This window comes from Halichoerus grypus, chromosome 9 (genome assembly GCF_964656455.1).
Source record: "Halichoerus grypus chromosome 9, mHalGry1.hap1.1, whole genome shotgun sequence".
NCBI classification, from domain to species: Eukaryota; Metazoa; Chordata; class Mammalia; order Carnivora; family Phocidae; genus Halichoerus; species Halichoerus grypus.
This window is the reverse complement of record NC_135720.1, coordinates 107,584,894-107,609,279: the sequence shown is the minus strand read 5'-3', so window position 1 is coordinate 107,609,279 and position 24,386 is coordinate 107,584,894. Positions and strand designations below refer to the sequence as shown.

At 42.6% G+C, this 24,386-nt stretch overlaps 2 protein-coding genes across 7 annotated transcripts in view; one reads left to right on the top strand and one right to left on the bottom strand.

The window, feature by feature from the left end:
• LOC118532360 (adenylate cyclase type 10-like) overlaps nucleotides 1-10,393 on the top strand; it is a 43,985-nt gene extending 33,592 nt beyond the window's left edge. The window contains exons 22-32 of one of the 5 annotated variants that reach the window (XM_078055355.1): nucleotides 379-598; nucleotides 960-1,085; nucleotides 3,940-4,112; nucleotides 4,828-4,987; nucleotides 6,965-7,169; nucleotides 7,259-7,355; nucleotides 7,843-7,961; nucleotides 8,219-8,336; nucleotides 8,742-8,940; nucleotides 9,442-9,655; nucleotides 10,156-10,393. In XM_078055355.1, coding sequence (XP_077911481.1) covers nucleotides 379-598; nucleotides 960-1,085; nucleotides 3,940-4,112; nucleotides 4,828-4,987; nucleotides 6,965-7,169; nucleotides 7,259-7,355; nucleotides 7,843-7,961; nucleotides 8,219-8,336; nucleotides 8,742-8,940; nucleotides 9,442-9,655; nucleotides 10,156-10,223 — 1,699 coding nt within the window. In that variant the 3' untranslated portion in view covers nucleotides 10,224-10,393. Of the gene's footprint in view, nucleotides 1-378; nucleotides 599-959; nucleotides 1,086-3,939; nucleotides 4,113-4,827; nucleotides 4,988-6,964; nucleotides 7,967-8,218; nucleotides 8,337-8,741; nucleotides 8,941-9,441; nucleotides 9,656-10,155 lie in introns of those variants that run through there. The other 4 variants (XM_078055356.1, XM_078055357.1, XM_078055359.1 and 1 more) reach the window with 4 other exon arrangements.
• A 9,366-nt stretch (nucleotides 10,394-19,759) lies between these two features.
• TREML1 (triggering receptor expressed on myeloid cells like 1) lies at nucleotides 19,760-24,378 on the bottom strand. 2 transcript variants are annotated; one of them, XM_036086914.2, is made up of 6 exons: nucleotides 24,272-24,378; nucleotides 23,741-24,073; nucleotides 21,703-21,814; nucleotides 21,222-21,307; nucleotides 20,670-20,722; nucleotides 19,760-20,311 (listed from the first exon to the last, which is right to left on the bottom strand). In XM_036086914.2, the coding sequence occupies exons 1-6, from the start codon at nucleotides 24,312-24,314 to the stop codon at nucleotides 20,000-20,002; spliced, it is 939 nt and encodes a 312-aa protein (XP_035942807.1). In that variant the 5' UTR covers nucleotides 24,315-24,378; the 3' UTR covers nucleotides 19,760-19,999. The 2 variants fall into 2 exon arrangements, with proteins under 2 accessions (XP_035942807.1, XP_035942808.1); XM_036086915.2 differs by having other exon boundaries at nucleotides 20,144-20,354.
• Between the last annotated feature and the right edge of the window lie 8 nt (nucleotides 24,379-24,386).

Here is a 24,386-nt window from a genome sequence, read left to right as displayed (position 1 = left end):
TATAAAATCACGTTCAAATGTGTTGTGACAAAGTTCAAATATGCTAATAGAGAAATGTATTATTACTTATTGCCTTGTATCATGTTCATGTTTTTATTTCACGTTGTTAGTTTACTCTTCAGGTGAAGTTGTTTCCCCATTTAGTCTATGAGGTACTTAGATTGGCTTTAGGTTTTTAAAAAATTCCTTAGGGCTTTGACAGTATAGATCAGGTCCCTGACTTTCAAAAACTTATGGAATGATGGAGGAGAAGGCTAAACAAAGAATTGATGAGTCATAAAGGAAAGCTTCCTGGAAACAGTGGCTTGGAGATCTGGGAATGCCCCGAGAAGAGTGGCTGCTTTGTGACGACTCTCCATTCATCTTCTCTCCACAAAGAACAGAGGAAGAGTTCCTGGATCAGGTGAACAAGAAGCTGGCTCAGACCAGCCCCGAGAAAGACATGTTGACCACAAAGCCCTGTCACTGTGAGGAAATCCTGCAGTTAGTGCTCTCACCCCTCACCCAGCACTGCCTGGTCATCGGAGAAACCACATGTGCATTTTATTACCTGCTGGAGGCTGCTGCAGCCTCCTTGGACCTGTCAGATAATTACATGGTGAGCAAGCTCTGCTCCCAGCCCCTGAGCTGAGCCCTTTCACTTGGGGAATTTGGTGGGGATTTCTTACTGTCAAGTCAGCTTGGGTGAAAAATGGAGCAAAGTGGAGAGAGAAAGGTGCTGGAAGGGGTTTAGGAGAAAACACGAAGTGGGAACGTGGTAGTCCAAGAGCACCAACCACTGCCAGCCCTGCCCCTGACTTGCGCGGGCCATCCAGCTCCCTGTTTCTCACTGTGAACCCATTCTGATTCCGATCCAAATCTTGACCTCATCATAACCTTCCTCCATCCTTCGTCCTCATCACACCAGTAGGGTCATCCAAATCCTAATCCTGTTTCTCCATCCCTTGTCTTGTTCGGAGGCCTTCTTTTATTTGAGGAAGGCAAGCAGTCTTCTGGGCCAGCCCTCAGCATTCTCATTTTTGAAAAAGCACAAAGTGAAGATCTGTCAGTTTGAGGAAGCCATTTTCTGCTGTCTTCGGTCAGAGGTAAAGTAAGGGCAGGGCCCTGAAGTTTGAGTTATTTCTCCTTGAGGGTTACCCTATTATTTCTTTTAAAAATCTCTTTGTTTTTTTTTTGTATGCAATTGTAAATGTGATAATGTGCGAAAAGATTTTACAAATTCAAAACATATTAATACATGATATGGAGAAAGTGAAAAGAGCTCCATGCTGCCCCCAGCATAGTTAATAATGTGCTAATTCCACCAGATATACACACATAGGCATACCATTATTATTTTCTGTTGTTTTTTAAATAGAATCATATTCTATATTCTCTTCTGTAGCTGACTTTTATTCTTAACAGTACAGACTGAACATTTTTGCATATTAGTGTACATCCAATCAGTTACAGCTGCCAAGTACTCCATTGTATGCTCATATCAAAGTTTAATCAGTCCCTTCTTCACATGCATTTAGGTTGTCTCTAATTTGAGATTTTTATAAGCGTTGCTACAGTGAATATTCTTGTAAATATCTCTTGTTTCCCTTGTAAAAATGTTTCTGTAATAGAAATTTCCAGAGGCAGAAATGCTAAGGTGGGAGATAGGAATGATTTTACATTTAATAAATGTATTGCCAAATTGTCCATCAAAATTACACATCTTCCTTGACTTATGATGGGGTTACATCTCAATAAACCCATGATAAGTTGAAAATATCATTTAGTCAAAACTAGTATACCTATCACAAGTTGAAAATGCATTTAATATACCTAACCTACCAAACATTGTAGTGTAGCCTCTTACCTTAAACATACTCAGTGAGAATACTTACATTAGCCTACAGTTGGGCAAAATTATCTAATGCAAAGCCTATTTTAGAATAAAGCGTTGAGTATCTCATGTAACTTACTGGGTACTCTACTGAAAGTGAAAAACAGAATGGTTATACGGGGACAGAATGATTGTAAGTCTATTGGTCGTTTACCCTTATGATCGCATTGCTGACAGGGAGTGCATCCACTGCTGCCACCCAGCATCAGGAGAGAGTATCATACCATACATACATTGCTACCCCCAGGAAAAGATCAAAATTCAGAGGATAGTTTCTACCGAATGCATATCACTTTCACACCATTGGGTGAAAGTCAAAACATTGTTAATTCAAACCATTGTAAGTCAGGAACCGTCTGTATATCAATTCGAATTTTTCCCAGTTCTTCACATCCTTACATCAGATGTTATCAGTCTGTTTTAAACTTGCTAATCTGTAGATGAAAGTTATATTGTGCTTTAATGTGTATTTCTTAATAAGGTACATTATTTTTGTATGTTTACCAGTCATTTATTTTTCTGTCAATTGCTTATTCATGTCCTTTGTTCAGTGGAGTACATGTAAACTAATTTCAGGACAGCTGGGGGCTGGACATAAGGGTGAAGGTGATCAAAAGGTACAGACTTCCAGTTATAAGATAAATAAGTCCTAGGGGTATAATGTACAGCATAGTGACTATAGTGAACAATGCTGTATTATGTATTTGAAAGTTGCTGAGGGAATAGATCTTAAAAGTTCTCATCAAGAAAAAAATTTATGTTGGACGCCTAAAACTAACATGTTATATGTCAGTTATATCTCAATAAAAAATCGTGTCATACATCTTAAACTTACACAATGCTTTGTGTCAAATACATCTCAATAAAGCTAGGGGGAAAAAAAAGAACATACATCTGGAAGTCTCCCCACCCCCCAACCCCATCACTCAGCTACTATGTCCCTTCCCTGACGTTATGAATCTTTATGTATTCTACCAGAGGGGTTTGGCATACAGAAATGTATATGGTCTCCCCTTTCCTTTGTTATACACAAATAGGAGCTCTCTATATTCCATTCTACATCTTGCTTTTAAAAAAAATAATATACCTCATAGGTTATTCTATATCATAACAATTTCCTCAGGGAATGAGATTTATATAACAAGTAGAAGCTCTAGGGAAAGCATGCCACAAGACACTCTATTTACAAAGGACATATTGGAGTAAATTTATTTATAAAATAACTCAGGACAGCTCAGCAACTTTTCCCAGCCTCACTACTATTAAATCAACAGAACAAATGTGTTGGGATAATTATCAATTTATACATAATGACTCCCTAAAACCATGGGGGATGTTTTGTTAGAGAGCTGAGCTTTAAAATTTAAAAATAATTAAAATAAAAACTAATTTCAATGTAAACCTTAAGATAATCTGGCTAGGAGAGTAAACCTGATGTGTATAATGCCTTTGAATGCCAAAGAGAATATTAGAGTTTTCCATAGTATTGTATTATCTGCGTTTCAATCCAGAGGTCTTTGAGTAAGTTTAAATAATTATTTCTTTCCCTTTATAAGAAGTTATTGTGCAGTCTTCCCAAGATTGTTCTTGAATCACCAGACTTTATCACTTTCTTGGAGGATTTAGTCTTAAAACATGAAGGATATGATAACCTCAGGGTTGTTCTTCAACTCCTACCCCCACATGCACAGTGGCAGCACAACCTATTTAAGGAAGACAGATAAGGGATTTGGTGACATTTCAGATCCTTTCAGTGGCATCTGAAACATCTGGGTCTCTGCTGCATGACAGTCTCATCTCAGTCCAGCAGCATCACTTTCCAAATCACAGCCTTCTTACTGACAAACGTGGGAGATGGGAAAAGAGGGTGTTTTCTCCACAATCCTATTTTCTCATTCCTTTACCTGCACATGGCCCTGCTGGTGCTTGTTAGTATGGCCAGGCCCTGCTGCAGCTCTCTCACTCTAGCGCCTCAGCAGCCCAAGTACTAGCCCCAAATGACCAGAGCCTCATCCATAGTACTCTTCCCACATTTACATTACTGTTTCTCATTTTCCCATCTCCAGGTCTGTTTCAACATGGGACAGATCACGTTGGCCAAAAAACTGGCCAGGCAAGCCCTTCGACTGCTGAAAAGGAATTTCCCTTGGACCTGGTTTGGTGTCTTTTTCCAAACATTCCTGGAAAAATATTGGCATTCCTGTTCCCTAAGCCAACCTCCAAACAACCCTAGTGAGAAGTGAGGAGCCTAGCCGAGTCATCCCGGTCCCTTTAGGGCCACAGAGAACTAAACTAGGACTGGGCCTGGAGTGTTGCCTCTATTGACCTAAGACTCCTCTTTCAAGCCTGTAGCACTTCCAGTTCTTCTACCTTACTCTCTGAGCCAATGAAATGTAGCAGAGTGAGGACTTCTTTTGTTTTTGAAGCATGGTGTTACTCTGTATTTTTCAAATAAAGATACATATTGCCCTGTCTCTTTCAAATAAAGATACACATATGTATGTGTGTATACATGTGTACACATATATACATATATGTATCAATATTATTTCTGATATACATACAAAGTATTAAATTGCTACCCAATTATTGAGCTATAATAATTTATAGGAAATATATTCAAAATAGCAATTCAAAGAATGAACCTTTTTAAAAATACTTCTTTGAAATTTTTCAATCAAGAGGGATGATTTGGGACGCCTGGCTGGCTCAGTCAGTAAGAGCACGGGACTCTTAATCTCAGGGACGTGAGTTCAAGTCCCACGCTGGGCCTATTTAAAAAAAAAAAAAAAAAAAGAGGTATGATTTAAAAAGACTTATGGGGATCCCAGGAACATGTCTGAGTTTGAAAGTCTGTAGATGGCCCTCTGATGAATAGATTTGGATTTTTGTGGTGAGGGACAGTGGGGCAGTGGTGCAGACTAAGGGCATGCTAAGCGCTCTGTGCTTCACAGCAGTAAGAAGAAGCTGGCAGTCCTGCAGCAGCGGGTCCACTGCCTCTCCCTGCTCTGGCAGCTCTATAACCTGGACACCACAGCCAGCAGCCGCAGGTTTGCCTGCCTCGCCACTCTCATGCAGAAGAATTCTGCTGAGGAGTTTGCAAATGAAGCCCAGGTAAGCAAGTCCTTCCTTTCCCTCTGGACCTCACTCGGAAACCTAAAATGCTAAGGAGAGAGATTCCTGGGTTTAGCATGACTCCACAATAACCCAGACTCTATGAGACACACTGATCATATGTTTGAGCAGCATTTCTCATATTGCAGTTTTTAGATGGGTTTTCAGGTGTGGCTGTCTGTGAGTTCCCTAAACTGAATGTCAGCTTTGGTGTGTATATTCAAAAGAACACTTGACGAGTGGAGGGAGGTGGGGAACAGGTCATAGCTTTCATCGGATTCTCAAAGGAGTCCGTGAGCTAAAAAAGGACTTGAATTGCTGACTTAGGAAAAAAGAAGGAAGGGAAATATCTTCCTAATTTTAGTGTCCATCTGTCTGTCTATCTTTTTTATCCATCTGTTCAATAAATATTTGTTGAATACCCATTATGTGCCAGGCACTGATCTTGGTTCCAGGGAAACAGACAATAGATCAGTGAAATATATGGAATGTTAGTTGATAATAAGTGCAGTGGAGAAAAATTAAGTGGAGGCAAGGGGCCATGGGGTTCTGGGAGCTGGGGGATGGGGTGCAGTTTTAAACAAGATGGCAGGGAAAGCCTCAACAAGCAGGTGACATCTGGGAAATATCTGAAGGAGGTGAGAAAGTAAGCCATATGGCTATCAGGGAGAAGAGTGGACAGGCAGAAGGCACAGTGGTGCACAAGCATGCTGTCCGTGTTTGAGGAACAGTGAGGAGGCCAGCGTGACTAGAGGGGAGGAGACAGAACCAGGAGGTGAGTCAGAGAGCCAGGAGAGGGTGGATGGCAGATGGCGTAGCCTTGTGGGCCACTCTACGGGTTTGGACTTTTACTCTACAGAAGATGAGAAGCAAGTGGTAGGTTCTGAGAAGAGGAGTGACAGAGTCTACTTATATTTTAATAGGATCATTCTGTCTGCTGTATTGAGAATCAACTGAAGGAGGCAAGAGAGGAAGCAGGGAGGCAAGTTAGGAGACTATCCCAGCAATACAGGCAAGAGATAGTTGGCTTGAATTGTTGTGGTGGCAGAGGAAGCAGGAGGAGTGGTCCTCTGTCAAGCGAAAACTGACAGGATTCACCAAATGGATCATTTCTGGGATGGGAGAGAAAAAAGAGTCAAGGATAATCCCAAGATTTGCAACCTGGACTTCTAGACGGATAGAGATGCTCTTAATTGGGATAGGGCAGTATGCACAAGAAACAGATTTGGGGGAAGACTGAAGCCAGGTTTTAGACATGTTTAATTTGAGATGCCTATTAGACATCTAGATGGAGGTGTTAGGTAGGCAGCTGAATATATGAATGTGGGGTGCATGGGAGAAGTCTGGGCTGGAAGTAGAAATACAGGGGTCATCAGTGTGTAAATGGTATCTAAAGCCATGAAACTAGATGAGCTCCACAAGGGAATGAGAAAAGGTCCAAGGACTGAGTTAACAGCTCCAATGTTAAGAGGTCAGGGTCATAAGGAGAAATCAGCAAAAGAAACTGAGCAGTTGCCAAGAGAGTATGATGTCCTCAAAACCTAGTGAAGACAGTGTCTCAAGAAGAGAGTCATCAGTGATGTCAAATGAGCACATACTTATAACAGACATCTAGGCAGCAGTTCTGAAGAGTTCTAATGAACAAGTATCAGAGGCCTTCATTAGGGAAAACATAGAAGTACAGTTTGGCCAGTGTCTTGAAGGGGAAGTCTGGGATCGGAGAACAAGAAGAAGGGCAGGTAGAGAAAATAGTTTGTTTAAAGATCAGGTGGTGGGAATGATCAAATTAGAAGTATGGGGACAACAAGGAGTGTGTTTTCGTAGCAGGAGTTGGGGAGAGTGATAGGGATACCAGCAATCCCTGGTCAGGTGGGCAACAAGGCACCATAGTGGGCTCTTATGCAGGAAAGGGACAAGATGGAAGTGTAGCGTGAATGTACAGTCAGAATATTTTGCCCCATGTTTGTTGCCCCACAGATTGTCTCTACCTATGTGGCCCTATCCCAGTTCTCCCAGAATATGGGTGACAGAGACAATTGGCTGCAGTGTGAGCAGATGGCCATTCAGAAAAGCAGCCTGTGTTGGTTCTCCAGGGAGGGATTATTGGCCACAGCGCAGCTCATGCAGGCCTTGGCCTACACCAAACTCTGCCTTGGCCATCTGGACTTCTCCATCAAGCTGGGTAATGGGGCTTGGAGCTGGTGGGCCTAGGGCTTTTAGAGAAGCCAAGTTCACCACTAGGCCTCTCACAATGCTCTTTGACCTCCTTAGGTTTTCAAGCTCATGAGATATGCAGACACCTCAAGAAACCAGCTCTGGAGAATCTGGTTCTCTCAGTTCTCTTCAGATCTGCTTTTCTGAAGAAGAAGTATTAAGATCATTTTCTGCCATTTGTATTTGTTGTCTAAGAGGGGAGGGTATGGTCTCCCAAAGAAGTTTGAAATGGAGAGGGAGATGCTATTCCATTTCTTACAGCCAAGGCTGTCTCTTCTCTAGTCATTCCAGGAAGCATTGTCTTTAAGTGTGGGCTTTGGGAGTGGAAATGCATACTCCTCCTCCTCCCCTTCTCCACTTTCTCCCCCTTCTCTTCCTTCTCCTCCTTCTGCTTCATTTCTCCGCAGGGGGTAGGTAATTGCAGTAGCTCAAGAAAGAACCTGGAAACTGGCTCAGGCATTTTCCCACTTCCCTTGCTTAGAGGCAGGTCTGATTGCAGGCACAGATACTTTCTATATAAATAGAGATAAGGCAAGAAGATCTAGGGGATGTTAGGCTACTTTGGAGATGTAAGATCCCCTCCTCTCCTCTACCATCCTCCCCATGCCCTAGCTGGTCCCAGTGGCTCTGTCTCTTGGCAGATTTGATCTATGTGTCCATGTGCTGGAGAGTCAGTGGGCGCTCATTTCCCAGGGTCATGATGTCCTTGGCCTGGCCTGCTTCTATTCTGCTTGCTTAGATCTGCTGCTTTACGGAAAAGGTAAATTTTGTGCAGGGCTCTGCTATACTCCTGAAGGGTTCAGATAGGGCCCTGTGTTTGGAACACAGGTAGTCATGAGCCTATCCCTTGGGCATGGTCCCTGATCCTAGCCCCTGATTTCTTAAAGTCTAAGAACCACATATGTGACTCAGGGTGTCTGCATTTCAGATGTTGTCTGCTCCCCTGTACCACACACCTTCTATACCAGTTCCTACACTGACAACTGATCCTAGCCTGGTTACCTTCTCTATCCACAGGATTGCTATGTCGGCCCTTTGGCGAGTGTCTGCATTTCATTCAACACTGTGAGCACAGCTGCATTCTAAACTCTCAGAGTAATGTCATGCTGGGGGTCCACTCATCTCTGGCCATGTGGTAATGTGGGGTACCAGAGTCTTATCAGTGGGAAAGGGTAGAAACTTAAGGACACCATCGGGTCATTTAAGCTACTGCCTTTTACCCCTCCAGGCAGGGCTATTCTGCATCTCTGACTTTCTAAAGACTTTTACCTCCCATCCCTCCCATCTTATTAGAAGGATTCTTTTTATCCCTGAGCAGGTTTGGGCCTATAGGTTGAAGGTTAAGTTTAAGGTTACATTTAAGTGCTGGATAACCCACGGTCTCCATTTCAGTCTCCTTCACGTGAGTTAGTAGCCTTGGCCACTGGCCAGCATCACAGTTCTGACTGTCCAGGAGGTCTTAGAGCCTTAAAGAAGTGATGGCTGTGTGAAAGAGCTGTGGTCGTGAAGCAGGGGATGGAGCTGAGATTCTTCCCTCCAGGTTTGCCCAGGACTCCCAGTGGAATCTGTTTGAGCACCACTTCTCCAAGGCTCGCCAGTTGGTGAAAAGAACCAATGCCTCACTATTTGGTTCACATGGCTTTGTCCGATTCCTGGAGTGCCATGTGCTAATGTTACAAAAAATGCCAGAGGGTGTCTTCATGCATACTCCCCCAGAAACCCGCAGCCAAACCCTCAAGGTACCCACTTCTCTCCTGTCCTTCACCTGACACCTAAGTTCTAGTTTGATCTGCAGTACTCTTCCTGCTGCCTGCATCTCTCCCTTACTCTTTTCCTTACTGCCTCTGTCTCTCTTTCCCCCTGACCAAACTTTTTTTTTTCTCCACCTAGAAAGTCTTTCCATTTACCTCATGTACCCTCCTAGGTATTCTTGCATGTAGACCAGGACTGGATTCCCTGACTTTCTTTTGCACAGCTACTACCCAATACTGTTAAAATGTTAACATTTAGCCCTTCTCAGTGGACCCACAGTTTGACACCTGTCCCTGCAGCCCTGCCTTCTGCGTCTAAGGCATTCCAGTTCCCCTGTAGCTCAAAACCAACTCTCTGGGCCGCTTTGCTATGAGTCACTCCTCCCTGCCCCCTGAGCCCTGAGCGAGAGTATGCTGAGTGGGCACTGTCGTAGACCTGGTGGAGTGGAGTATTCATCCTTGAGCTCACGGACTTCCCTCTCCTTTCAGTACTGTGAGGAGTTCTTCTCTCGATGTGTAACCTGCCCCGTCTATCACCAGTGGGTCTCTGAACTTAAAGCCTCTATAATGAGATACGGAAAGACAGAATCCATGTCCTCGACTAACATTGTCAGACCTTTTGACACCTGCTTGACCAGGATTTGGATAGAGGGAGAATTCTTGGAGGAAAACAATTCCTTTGGAAGAAATTTAGGAATACAGAGTAAGCATTCGTTCCTGGAACCCGTCTGAGTGACGTCACAAACAGGCTCGGATTCTTACAGACAGTCAGAGGCTGCTCCAAAGAAGGGAACGCATAGCTAAAAGGAGTTAGTCCTTGCTCCACAGATAATTATCATCCTCTCACTAGCACCAGACCCAGCCCAGACAGACAGGGCCCTTTTATTATTAAACAATATGACCCCGTCTCTCAGCCCTTTGTTCCAGCATCTGTGACCCGTAGGCATAGAAAGTTCCTCCTTAGTCCCAGCTTAAACAACCAGATTGTTTCTGTGGAGTAGCTAGATGGTCACTAAGGGAGAAAGAAGGCCTTAGAATCCACAATGTAATGTCTATGAAGGTAAATGACAAGAAAAAGAGGAAAGAATATAGTTCCTTGCCCCAGGGCCCACCAAATCTCCTTTTCTAGGGCCATGAGTTAGATTTATAATTGCTGAGGACATTCTTTGAGGTTTGTGATCTTCTTTATGTTCCTGCTTTCAGGATTTGACAGAGTGGCTGATGTCAAGGAGAATAAGGATGAAGAAGAAATTAAAGAATGTATATGTTAAAGAAAATCATCTGAAGGGACCATGGTTCTCTTGTATATAACACAAAGAAATGACCCAAGTTCTCCTTTCTAAGATACTGTATAGTGTACATACTTAATATACTAGCCTTTTACAGTCACCACTATCTATAGCTTTGTCAAAATAAAAGCCTATGTTTCTGAAGCATGAAACTTAGATCTTTCTTAACTCTTAACAGTCATTGGCACAACTGAGGCAGAAATTAGAACCAGCGGTAGACTGGAGGCCTGGGAGGCTTTGAAATGAACTGATTGCTTCTCATGTAAGGCAACATCCATTAGCAGATAGAAAACACAGCCCTAATACAGAGGTTGTGGCTACTTACAGAAAGCCGGCAATATGAGTACTTTGATGATCTCTTGGCACAGATCTCTTGGTAATCTCTTTGATGATCTCTTGATAATGGGCTCCTAAGAAGTCAAGGAATCTTTTGAGAGGGACACAGTGCTGTGGGAATCCATTTCTCTTTTGCACTGTATGACTTGGGGATTCCCACGTGAAGCCGAAATTGCCAAGGTGTGTATGACTCTAGCTGTCTTTTTATTCTCCCTTTCTAGAGCCGCCACCTTTGACTTTTATCTGTTTGATGGCCTTTCTTACCCAGAGCCTGATCTTCCCACTGATTTTTTACACTTTATAACTCAATCATCTAGTGTTCATAGAGTCTGTTAATTAATGTTACAAGAGCTACCATTTATTGTTCACTTACTCTGTGCCAGGCACTAAGTCCTTGAAATACATTCTTTAAATCCTTTTATCAACTCTGTGAAGCAAGTACTTTTATTATCCCCATATTACAGATGAAGAAACTGAAGCTTAGAAAGGTCTTACTCCAGGAAACACAGTCACAAAATGGTGGAGCTGGAATTCTAACTCAGATTTGATTCCAGAGTTTTGCACTAGGCTATAAAGGCTTTCATGGGACCTAGGCTATGGTAAGCTATCCTGTACCCAATCTTCAATGTACTGTTCAGATGACCGTGATCAGAACTGTAAGGATAGGGAGGTGTTTGGGAAAATGAGCCCGGTACTTGCCTTTTTAATCATGCTGTGTGGTCCGTACATTCCCTGTTCCCACTCTCCCTCCCCCTGCCCCATCCTCTTGTTACCCTCCCTCCTCTCCCTTTACTCCCACCCTACTCCCCCTTCCATTCCTCTGTCTCCTACCCCCTTCTTCCTTTGTCCTTCTCACCCACTTCCCTCCTCTCTTCCTCCTCCACGCCTCTAAATTTCTGAGATGCAATACAGACTAGTGGTAAAGAGCAAGGACTCTGGAGCCAGATGGCCTGGGGGTTCAAATTCTAACTCTGCTACTTATTAGCTGTGTTACTTTTAGCATATAATTCATCTTTATGCTTCAGTTTCCCTTTCTGTAAATGAGGATAAAAACAGAATAAAAGAACATCATTGTGCAGATAAAATAAATATAAAACACTTAGAACAGTACCTGTATTGTGTGCTTACCTAATAAGTACTCAATAAGTATTAGCTATTATTATCAATTTAATTTTTATATTTAAATATAGATTATACATTTATGTGGCACAGAATTCAGAAGGAACAAAAGTGTCTAACAGTGAAAGTCTTTCCCATTCCTGTCCTCTAGCCAACAGTTCCCCTCCACAGAGCTGATCTGTGTTACCACTTCTTTGTGTATCCTTGCAAAATCATATGTGCACATGCAAGCAATAGCATATATTTACCCTTACCATTAGCACCCTTCTTTCCCACATATGGCACTAACTAGTCATACTGTGTTGCTCCTTCCTTTTTCCTTTCTTTCTTTTTTTTTTTTCAATTTGTTTCCCTTTTGGCAATTTTTAAAATTAAGATAGAATTCAGCCTTTAAAAAGACATAAAATTCATTAGCTTTTAGTATATCACAAAGTTGTGAAACCATCCTCACTGTCTAATTCCACATTTTTATCACCCCAAAAAGGAACTCTAGGCCCATTAGCAGTCCCTACCCCGTCCCTCTTCCCCCAACCCCTAGTAACCATCTTTCTGTCTCTATGGACCTGCCTTTTCTGGACATTTCATATAAATGGAATCATAATATATGCGTTTTGTGTCTGACTTCTTCCACTTAGCATAATCTTTTCAAGGTTCATCCACATTGTAGCATTCCTTTTTATGGTTGGATAGCATTCCATTGTATGGATATACCACACTTCATTTATCCATTCACACCAGCTTATGGATACAAGGGTTGTTTCCTCTGTTTGACTATTATGAATAATACTGCTATAAACATTTGTGTGCAAGTTTTTGTATGAATATATATTTTCAATTCTCTTGAGTATATGCCTAGGAATGGAATTTAGGTTATACAGAAACTCTATGTTTAACTTTTTAAGGAACCGTCAAACTGTTTTCCGAAGTTGCTGTACCATTTTACATTCCCACCAGCAGTGTGTGAGGATTCCAGTTTTCCCCATCCTCACCTCACCAACACTTGTTATTGATTCTCTTTTTTTAAGATTATATTTATATATTTTGAGAGAGAGAGAGAGAGAGTGAGCGTAAGCAGTGGGAGGGGCAGAGGCAGGAGGAGAGAGAAAATCTCAAGCAGACTCAATACTGATCATGGAGCCCAATGCGGGGCTCGATCTCATGACCCTGAGATCATGACCTGAGCTGAAACCAGGAGAACGCTCAACCGACTGAGCCATCCAGGCGTCCCTGCTTCTTTTTTTGATATAGTCATTCTAATGGGTATGAAGTGGTATCTCATTGTGGTGTTGATTTGCATTTCCCTTATGACTAATGATGTTGAACATTTTTATGAGCTTATTGGCCACTTGTCGATCTTCTTGGAGAAATGTCTATTGGAATCTTATGCCCATTTTTTATTGGGTTACATGTCTTTTTGTTGAGTGTAAAGAGTTTTTTAAAATATATTCTCATACTAGGACCTTATCAGATTTGATTTACACATATTTTCTCTCATTCTGTGAATTGTCTTTTCACTTTCATGATGGTATCATTTTGCAGCACAAAAAGTATTATGTTTTCATGAAGTACAATTTGTCTGGTTTTTGTTTTTTGGTTGCTTGTGCTTTAAGTGTTATATCTTAGAAATTGCAACGGTTTATGCCTCTGTTTTTTTCTAAGAGTTTTACATGGTTTTAGCTCTTTTAGATCTTTGATTCATTTTGAGTTAATTTTTGCATATACTCTAAGTTTCCAGATTCATTCTTTGCATGTGGATATCCACTTGTCTCAACACTATTTGTTAAAAAGACTACTCTTTTCCCCCATTTAAATGATACTCTTGTTGATGTATGGTTTTGTTAGATGTTTGGGTCTACTTCTGAACTCTCAGTTCTGTCCCATTGTTCTCTGTGTCTGTCCTTATGCCAGTACACACCATCTTGATTGTTGTAGCTTTGTAGTAAGTTTTAAAATCAGGAATATGAGTCCTCCAATTTTTTATTCTTTTTCAAGATTGTTTTAGCTGTTTAGGGTCCTTTGCATTTCCATATGACTTTTAGGATTAGCTTGTCAATTTCTACAAAAAAGGGCAGCTATAATTTTGACAGAGATTGAGTTGAATCTGTAAGTAAATTGGGGGAGAATTGCTATCTTAACAATATTAAGTTTTCTGATCCATGAAAATGTCTTGTCTTTTCCACATATTTAGGTCTTTTTTAATTTCTTTCAATGTTTTACAGTTTTCAATGTACAGGTCTTGAACTTTTTTGTTAAGTTTGCCCCTAAATATTTTATTATTCTTGATTCTGTTGTAATGGAGTTGTTTTCCTAATTTAATTTTTGAGTTGTTCACTGCTAGTGCATAGAAATAAAAATGATTTTTGTATGTTGATTTTGTATCCTGGAACTGCTAAACTCATTTATTAGTTCTAAGTTTTTTTGTGGATTCTTTAGGATTTTGTATATACAAGATCATGTCATCTGCAAATAGAAATAGATTTGCTTCTTCCTTTCCAAGCTGGATGATCTTTATTTCTTTTTCTTGCCTAATTACACTCGTAAGAACCTATAGTACAGTATTGAATGAAAGTGGCAAGAGTGGACATCTTTGTCTTGTTCTCAATCCTAGGGACAAAGCTTTTAGTTATACATCTTTAGGTATGATGTTAGCTATGAGTTTTTTGTAGATGCCCTTTGTCAGATTGAGGAAACTCCCAGCTTTTCCTAGTTTGCTGAGCATTTGTATCATGGTAGGGTACTGAATTTTGCCAAATGCTTTTTCTGTCCTCTATTGAAAGGATCATGTGATTTTGGTCCTTTTTTCTATTAATATGGTATATCTTAGTGATTTTCATGTGTAGAACCAATCTTGCATTCCTGGGATAAATCCCACTTTGTAATGGTGTATAATCCTTTCTATTTATTGCTAGGGCCTATTCACTAGTATTTTGTTGAGGATTTTTGCATCTACATTCATAAGAGATATTGATCAGTAGTTCTCTTGTCATCTCTTTGTCTGGTTTTTACATCAAGGTAAAACTGGCCTCATAGAATGAGTTCCTTCCTCTTCTGTTTTTTGGAAGGGTCTGTGAAAGATTGGTTTTGAAACTCTTTTAATGTCTGGTAGAATTCACCAGTGAAACCATCTGGGCCTGGGCTTCTCTTTCTGGTAAGTTTTTTAAATTATTATTATTAATTAGACCTCTTTAGTTGTTATAGATCTATTGAGATTTTCTCTTTAATCTTGTGTCAGTTTCAGTAGTTTGTGTCTTTCTAGGAATTTGTCCATTTCATCTAGGTTATCTATTTTGATGATACACAATTGTCCACAATTTTCCTTATAATCCTTCTAATCTCATAAAGTCAGGAGTGCTCCCTCTACTTTCATTCCTCATTTAGTAATATGAGTCTTCTCTTTGTTTTTTTGGCTAAGAAAGTAACCTTAGCTAAGATTTGTCAATTTTCTTGATCTTTTCAAAGAACCAGCACTTGGTTTTGCTAATTTTTTTTTCACTCTTTTTCTGTTCTCTATTTCATTCATTTCTTCTCTAATCTATTATTTCCTTCCTTCTGCTTGCTTTGGGTTTAGTCTACTCTTCTGTTTCTAGTTTCTTCAGGTGGAAAGTTAGGTTGTTGATTTGAGATTTTTATTCTCTTTTAATATAAGGTGTTTACAGCTATAAATTAAATTTCCCTCTAAGCACAGGCTTTGCTGAATCCCCTAAGTTTTGCTGTGTTATGTTTTTGTTTTCATTCCTCTCAAAGTATTTATAATTTCTCTCGTGATTTCTTCTTTGACCCGTTTGTTATTTAGAAGTGTGTTGTTTAATTTCCACATATTTGTTAGTTTCCAAAATTTATTTCTGTTATTTCTAATTTAATTCCATTATAGTCAGAAAGCATACTTTGTATGATTTCAATCCTTTTAAATTTATTAAGAACTTGTTTATGGTCAGATATATAGTCTATCCTGGAGAATGTTACATGTATACTTGAGAAGAATGTGTATTGTATTTTGCTGTTGTTGGGTGGAGTGTTCTACAGATGTCTGTTCAGTCTAGTTAGTTTTTATAGTGTTGTTCATGTCTACTATTTCCTTGCTGATCTTCCACCTACCTACCTTGTTCTGCCTATTATTGAAAGTGGGATATTGAAGTCTACAGCTACTACTGTTTGTCTATTTCTCCCTTCAGTTCGGTCAGTTTTGCTTTATGTATTTTGAAATGCTGTTGTTAGGTACATGTGTATTTATAATTATTATATCTTCTTGATGGATTTACTCTTTTACCATTATAAAATGTCCTTTTGTCTTAATTAATGTAGCCACTCCACCTCTCTTTAGATAGTTTGCGTGATACATGTTTTTCCATCCTATTACTTTGAACCTACTTGTGTTTTTGAATCTCAAGTTTGTCTCTTATAGGAAACGTAGTTGGATCATGAGTTTTTTAATACATCCTGCCAATCTCTGCCTTTTAATTGGAATATTTATTTACATTCAGTGTAATTACTGATAAGATAGGATTTATGTCTGTCATCTTATTATTTGTTTTCTGTCTTATGTCTTGTTTCCCCTCTCTTTCTCCACTGTCTTTCATTATATTAAATACACAATTTATATTTAGTTTTAATTCCCTTGCCATTTCTTTTACTATGTTTTTGAGGTTTTTTTTCTTGCTGTAGGAATTACAATTAGCATTTTAATTTAAAACAATCCAGTCCACATTTATACCAATTTAATTTAAACAATGTAGGAAAACTTTGATCCTATATAGCTCCATTCCCTCCCCACTCTCTCATATTATAAATGTCATAAAAGTTACATCTTAATAAATGGTGTGCCTGTCAACACAGATATGTAAAAACTGCTTTATAAAGTTGTGTTTTAAATGAGATACAAGGGAGGGAAAGCCAATTTTCTTAAGTGAAGGCTCTTGGGGTTGATGCAAGCCATTGGTTTCCAGAGTTCTAAAAAAGTTGATTCTGGCTATTTTTGCCAGTTTTCTTGTTGCTTTTATGGAACAGGGGATTTTTTTATAGAGAAAGAGAGTGAGCAGAGGGAGGGTAGAGGCAGAGAGAGAGGGAGAAAGAGAATCTTAAGCAGGTTCCATGCTCAGTGCAGAGCCCAACACAGGGCTCAATCTCAGGACCCTGAAATCATGACCTGAGCTGAAATCAAGAATGGGATGCTTAACCAACTGAGCTACCCAGGCACCCTTGGAAGAGAGAATTTAAGGAGGGCACTTGTTATGATGAGCACCAGGTGTTATTATGTAAGTGATGAATCACTAAATTCTGCTCCTGAAACCAATATTACACTATACATTAACTAACTAGAATTTAAATAAAAATTGGGTGGGGGGGGAGAATTTTCTGAGTTCTTTAACCATTTCCTTTTAAGTCATTCTCAATGTACTTTTAATTTGCATTTCCCTTAGGTGAAGTTAAACATCTTTACTATGTTTATATTTCCTATTTTGTGAGCTATATCTATATATCCTATTAAGTATTTGTTTTCTAATTTATTTGTAGTAACCCCTACTGAGCTCTCTGCCTTTGTATGAGTTGTGCTTTTGTCATGGAGAAAAAGATATCAGTCTTTTCTTATTTTAATGTATCAGTTTAAATGTATCAGTGAATTCTTTTATGGCTTCTGAGTTTTGTATAATTTAAAGAGCATTTTCCTCTCTAAGATTATTTTAACTATTCCCCCATGGTCTTTCAAGTATTTTTTAAAAATCAAATTATCAAAACATAATTTACGTACAAGAAAGTGCACCTATCTTTTTTTTAAAGATTTTATTTATTTATTTGACAGAGAGAGAGAGACACAGTGAGAGAGGAAACACAAGCAGAGGGAGCGGGAGAGGGAGAAGCAGGCTTCCTGCCAAGCAGGGAGCCCAATGCGGGGCTCAATCCCAGGACCCTGGGATCATGACCTGAGCTGAAGGCAGACGCTTAACTGACTGAGCCACCCAGGTGCCCCGAAAGAGCACCTATTTTAATGATGGGCTTTGACAAATATATACACCCAGGTAACCACTACCACAGTCATGATAGAAAACATTTCAGTCACCCCAAAAACTTATTTCAGCCTTCTCTACATTCATTACCCCCACCCCAACCACCACCATGAGCACAAAATACTCTCATTTTTTTCATTGTCTTTATATCTGTGATTATTTTCCCCATGTCATTTCTTATTTCATTCTTCTTTTTAAGTTAATAGCTAACACTTTGTCTCCTTTATTTCATTTCATTTCAAAGAACAAGCTCTTTTATTTATGTATTAGTTATATAATTTTCCTTCTTTCAAATGAACTAGCAATTTGAGTAAGATGCTTAATTCTTGTTGTTGAGGGTGTGACTTTTCCTCTGAGAACTGCTTTAGCTGCATTCCAAAGGTTCTGATATGAAGCAATGGCCTTGTCATGTCACCTGCATTTTCTTTGCTTTGTTTTCATATGTTTCTTATGATAAAATTTAGAAGATCTGTATTTTCATCTCAGAAGTTACTGTTATAAGTGAGATTCTGGTTGGTATTCATAGACTTCTACCATGAGCAATGATGGAATTAATGTATTTCCCTTTCCTCCTTCCCTCTTCTCTACCAGCCAATTGATCTTAGTATTTTCCTTTGTGTTGTTAAATATACTTTTACTTCTGTCAGGCTATAAAAAGTTCAAACTACATTCAGACCAGAGTAACTTTTTCCCAGAGGTGTTCTTTTTAGACTTTATTCTGCCCTTCCCCCACATTCTCTCCCTACCCTCATTGCCTCTCCTCCCCAGCAGGCAAGTCACTAGTTATCTTAGCCAGGGAAAATGAGGGCTTAGTTGATTTGTGGGCAGCTGCTGCCTTCACAAGGGACAGAAGTAAATTTATATTCTGTCACAGGCTGAGACTCTATCAGGGGAGGCTCAGAACATCCTGCCAGAGTTCCCTGAAAATAGCATCACTAGGCCTACCCAGCTGGAGCCCAGGGTGCACGCCCTGCCTGTCCTTTCTCAGGTACCTAAACCAAACTCAGGGCCTCTCCAGATGGTGAAAAACACTTTATGCCTAGCTCTCCATGATTGTAAGAAGAATAGGTTCCTGAGCACCTCATCCTTTCCATCTGTCTGTCATCTCAATATGGGCAAAGAGTTTCAAATTGAACAGTTTCAGAAAAAATCCTGCCAGAGACCTTAAAGGCTCTTCCACCCACAGCCTGGACTAGCTTTCATTTACATTTGACAATGGCCACACCTTTACCATTCATTTACCTTCTTCCCATGCCATGCCTTTTCTCCACTGGGCTCTTTCCAGGCTCCAGATTTCAGGCCAAAGAGTACAGTGCTACCAGATGTCCACCCAGTTGAGAGCCAGCTCTGATAAAACATGTCTGCAGAGGTCTTTAATCTCCTGGAGCTTGAAAATCCTTGGTCCTGCCAAGGAATAGGCTTGGGATTTATTTTAGTTTCTGATCTTACTCCTATTTTTTTTTTATTTTTTATTTAAATTCAATATAGTTAACATATAGTGTATTATTAGTTTCAAGGATAGACTTTAGTGATTCATCGATTGCATATAACACCCATTGCTCATTAGTTCAAGTGCCCTCCTTAATGCCCATCATCCAGTTACCCCATCCCACCCACCTCCCCTTCAGCAATCCTCAGTTTGTTCCCTTAACATCCCTCCTATTTCTTTTCAGCTCCATCTCTCTCACCCCATCTGTCCTGAGTCTCCTTTCACTCACATTATCCCCTTCCTCCCGTCATATGTTGTCACATCAGAGGATGCCGTTTGTTTACAAGGTGCAGAGCAGAAGGCAGAAGAGATCTCTAGACTTAAGCTAATGAATCTATAATTTAGGTACCATGAGAAAGGCAGGAAATACTTTTGAAGAAGTGTTCTTAGTGCCCCTTGAATCAAACTGCATCACAGTATTCTGACCAGAGAATGAAACCATGTCCCTACAGGCAGAACAGGCAGCAGATCATGCAGCACAAGAATCTGGACCAGAATCTTCAGTTCCCAGGCCATGGGAATAGTCAAACTCAGGCCCTTTCCTTCCCCCTCAAACATCAAGGGCTCATATATTACCATTCAGAGTTTATTTAGCTCAGGAGTAAAATGGCAGAGGAACAAGCATGGGGGACTCCCAAGACACCTCAGTCACATTTAAGTCTCACTTTCCAGGTCAGAAAAGTCAAGATGTTAGATTAGAACCTAAGGTCCCTGGCTGCTCTGATATTGTAAGGGTCTAGGGCATGGGCTGGCTGGATGGATGCACAGAGTTCTGGGGATGGTCTCCGTGAGTGTACGGTATGATGGACAGCTTAGCTGGGTGGCATTTGGCCATTCGGTGGATCCTGGGCTGGCTCACAGGAGGCCCCTCCAACATTGTCCCTTCCAGGGAAGATGACTGTGGCATATGTCACAGGCTTGGAGCACATTAGGACCTTAGGAGGCAGAGGGGACGACGAGGATTGGGCTGGGGGTGGGGATTTCTCTGATGAGGGATCAAGAGGTACGCTATAGGTGGTATTGTCAAAGGAAGGTGGCGAGTCGAGCCTAGCATAGGGAATGTCCGATGGCAAATCAAGTCCCAGTCCAGAGTCACTGATATGGTGGGCCACTGAGGAGGCAGCCTGTAACAAAAGCAGATGAGAGAGGCAGAGAGAAAATGCCCCTCTGCCCCAGTTCCCTTTGGGGGGGAAGCCCAGGACCACACTGGATCTGTCTCTCAAATCCTGAGTATGTTAGTGGGCAAGAGGGCTTCCCTTTGAAGATTTTCAAGCCCTAACTTTCTCCCCAAATCGGGGAGGGTGAAATACCAAGGTGGGAAGGTGGAAGATAACTGGTGCCAAGTTTACAGCATTTAGGAAGAGGGTATGGACCCTGACTGGGTCCCAGTCTTTCTCTACCCCCTCATCCTGGGACCTCTCAGTGAGCTGGACCAGTGGAAGGTCTGGGGAGTTTGGCTGGGGGCCTGCAGAGGCCTCTTACCATGCCTGGAACACCACTGCTCTGAGGTTGGCCGCGGACACCAAGCCTGTTTCCTGGGAAGACAGAGGATGACACCACAGTCTGCTTCCCGTTCTGGCTCAGAGCCCATCCCCTCACTACCTTCAGAAGTCCCTGAAGCCTCATTCCTGGTCCAGACCCTTCATCCCACTCCTACCAGCAAAACTTACCCACTGCCTCCCCAGTTTTGCCCCACCCTGCCAGGAGCCTCCCACCCACTTACTGCCTCCAACTCCCTTCATCCTGCCTCAACACTCAGCCTGTCTACTGAATCCTTTCCTTCACCTCCTCCAGTCACCTGTCTATCCCACTGCCCACCCTGTCCGATTCCTGTCTGTCCCCAGGACAGCTCCCACTGAATCTCCTTCTTCCCATCCACCCCTCGTCTGGGAACTTCTAGGACCCAAGGGCCTTACTAAAGCCCAGACAAGCCCATCTATAGGGGACACAGACCGAGTCCGGCATTGTCTACAACACTAGCTGGTACATGACCAGCGGGGCTGTGCTGGGGTCGGCAGGTAGATGGCTACCTACCTTTCCTCTTGGCCATCACAGCAAACAGCACCACTGCCACCACCAGCAGGCTCAGCAGGAGCACAGCGCCCCAGATCAAGGGGATGCTGAAGGACATAAAGGGGTAGGTGAGCTCAGGCCTGAACCTGGCAGGAAGCTGCTCACCAGGAACCCCGGAGTGGTGTAGAAGGGTGTTGTTCTTGGTGAGCCATGGTTGCAAGAAGAGGATTTGAGGGATGGAATGAGGAGGGCATACTCAGGCAGGGCAGAAGAGAAACACATTATCAGGGTATCCTGGCTGGAGACCACCGAGATAAAGGGTCATTGCTGAACTGGGATAGACAGGCGGGTCTGCCTGACTTCCTGCCTGATCAGAAGTTCCCCAGGGGTGGAAGGAACCATAAGGTTTCCCCTTGAGTTAGCCTGGGGCTCTGAACAATCTTTCACCCCCTTTCCCACCACCACCCTTTTCCCAGCCACCGAATACAGCTCTTGTCAGTACCTCTTATCCTGGCTGGGTTCCAAAGGGCTGGCACTATCCACAGTGTCTGAGGAGGGGCTGTCAGCCAGACTCCCAGCCTTATAGGTCTCCTCCTCCTCTTTCAGGCTAGGAGCTGAGTCAGAAGGAAATATTAATGAGCACATAGCCGTCCATGGTGGGCAGGGTCACAGGCCTGTTAAGATCTGAGGGACTGGGGGGAGTGGGTCTGAGGAAGGAGAGATCCCAAGTAAGAAACACTAATGTGGGCTTGGCATATTCCTCAGGGGCCCTAATTCTGTAGATCAGGGATGGGCTCTTTCCATATTTACCCCGTTGTGACCAGGCCCACTTTCCCCGCCACCACCAGCTCCCAACCCTTGCCCCGTCTTCCTTCTTCACCTGCTCCCCCACCCTGCCCCCGAATAGGTTCTCCACTCTTGTCCTCAGTGCCAACCTTGCTCCTGGTGCTCATCGATTGGTTTCTAAAGGGGCCTCAGCACAGCCTGCTAGACCTCTCCATATACCTGCAACCATGTGACCCCCCTGCAGGCTGGTTGAGCCCATCTGAAGCTCTGCCCTCAGGATCTAAGGAATTCTAGGGTCACCCCTAATGTGAAATAATCCAAGTGATCCTTGCTGAGAGCCTTGCTCAGACCCCAAGTCTTGGTTTTGTGACAAGGCTTCTATCATCCCTACAACATGCCCAACTTCTGGCTGTGGGACTCAGGGTTGGTTTCTCTGGACCTGAGGATCTGTCTTGGGAACCTGGCCAGTCCTTCTAGACCCTCAGGATAGGGGTCTTCCTTGCTCTCAGAGGCTCATCGTTCCTACCTCCCACCTTAAGCCAAACCAGGATCTGGAGATGCTGTTTCTCCCCTCTTGCCTGCCTATATCCTGCCCTCCTGGTACCTTCTAAGCCACTCATATCCTCCCTGGAAGCCACGCTCCACCAGCTGGCCTGAGCATCCTCTACAACCATCCTCTACAACTATTGGGCCCCCAGCACCTGCCCCTCTCCCCAGTGCATCCTGTCCTACAAGCTGGAGTTACTAGACCTTAGAGTGTCAGGGAAGGAGGAAGACAGAGGCTGACATAAAATAATGATCATGGACCAGAGATGAGAGGGATTCTAATGACAACTTAGTCCACCTCGTAATTAACAAATGGGGGAAAAAACCAAGAAGAGGAAAAAGGCCTTTCTTCATTTCGTGATTTGGGGATTGGGCACAAATTACTTGAGAAAGGAAGACCTGAAAATGAAAGACTGTCATCACCCATAAAAGAAAGGTAGTAGCAGTCTCCACTTCTGCAGGCAACCTGGCCATTTTCCCTCCAGAACATTTTTTTTTTTACAACATCCAATTTTTCTGGAAAATTTCTTCTTCTACTTTAAAATTGTCTTTTAATAAATGCTTAGACATTAGAAAATTGTAGCCTGTGAGAGAAAACCACAGCCTATCAAAATAAAGTACTTTCTATACTCAAAATAGGGTTGACAATACTGATATCTATTAGTGACATTTTCTTCTTTTTTTTAAAATAGAATGAGTTGAAGTAATTCAGGCACCAAATGCACCCTGCTTGAAGGTGAGGCACATACTAGATGCTCAGTGAAGACATAAAATTAAATAAAACACGGATTCGATCATTTTAAGCTATCAAACCCATTATAACAGGAATAATAAACTGGAAGATTAAAAAAAAAAAAAAGGAATTCCAGGTTGCTATGCCCAAATTAAAACTCTGTTTAAAACGTTTCTAAGCGGAAAAAAAATAGCATCAAGTATGTTGAAAATGCTGCAGGAGGAGGCCAGGGCCATGGGTGAGGAAGGAGAATGTGCCTTCCAATGGAGAAACCTGCTGGTATGGGTGGGGGGAGGGACCCAATGTCTGGCTGTTTTATCTCAGACTGCTCACCCAGTTTGGTTTCCGGTCCCTGGGGAGCTGTCAAAAATATCTCCTCCCAATTCCTCCCCCCGCTAAGGATCCCCATCCCTCAAGGACCCAAGAGCAGCCGGTGGGGGTGGGGAGGGGCAATGGCCAGCCGAGGAGAACTCACCTGGAGGGAGCACATCCAAAGCGACTCTGTGCACCGTCTGGGGCCCCGTGGCCCCCTCCACCACGCAGCCATACTCGCCAGCATCCTCCTCCCGCAGGGTAATCATCTCCACCTGGAGCAGGCCACCCCCCAGGTCGGTGAGAAACATGCGCTCGCCCCCGGGGGCTCTGCGATCCACAGCCGAGGACACCAAGGGCTGGCACCCCTCTGGCAAGAGCCGGCACCACACCTTCCGAGCCTTGATGTCCTGGGGCCCGTAGCGGCACTGCACCAGAATGGAGCCCCCCACGGGGGCCTGCAGCACCTCCGGGAAGGTGCCCGCCGAGCCCTGGCCTAGGGAAGGAAAGGACATGGGAAGGCTGGGCAGGAGCTGCGGGAACTTTCCAGTCCACCCACTGCCACAGGGGCACAGGCACGGAGAGGTCCACCTTCTGGGCCCTACATATGTTATTGTTGCCACAATAACGCCGGTTATTCCTGGGCCTGGAGCGGAGTGTAGGGGGCCCCGAGTGCACCTCCTTCTAACCTTACCTGCCAGTCCCAGGAGCAACAGCGGTAGCAGGTTGGGGCCCATGGCAGGTCCGGGCAGATGTCAGCTCTGGGGCTTGCCTGGCCACTGACAGAGCATTCCCCAGGGAGCAGGAAA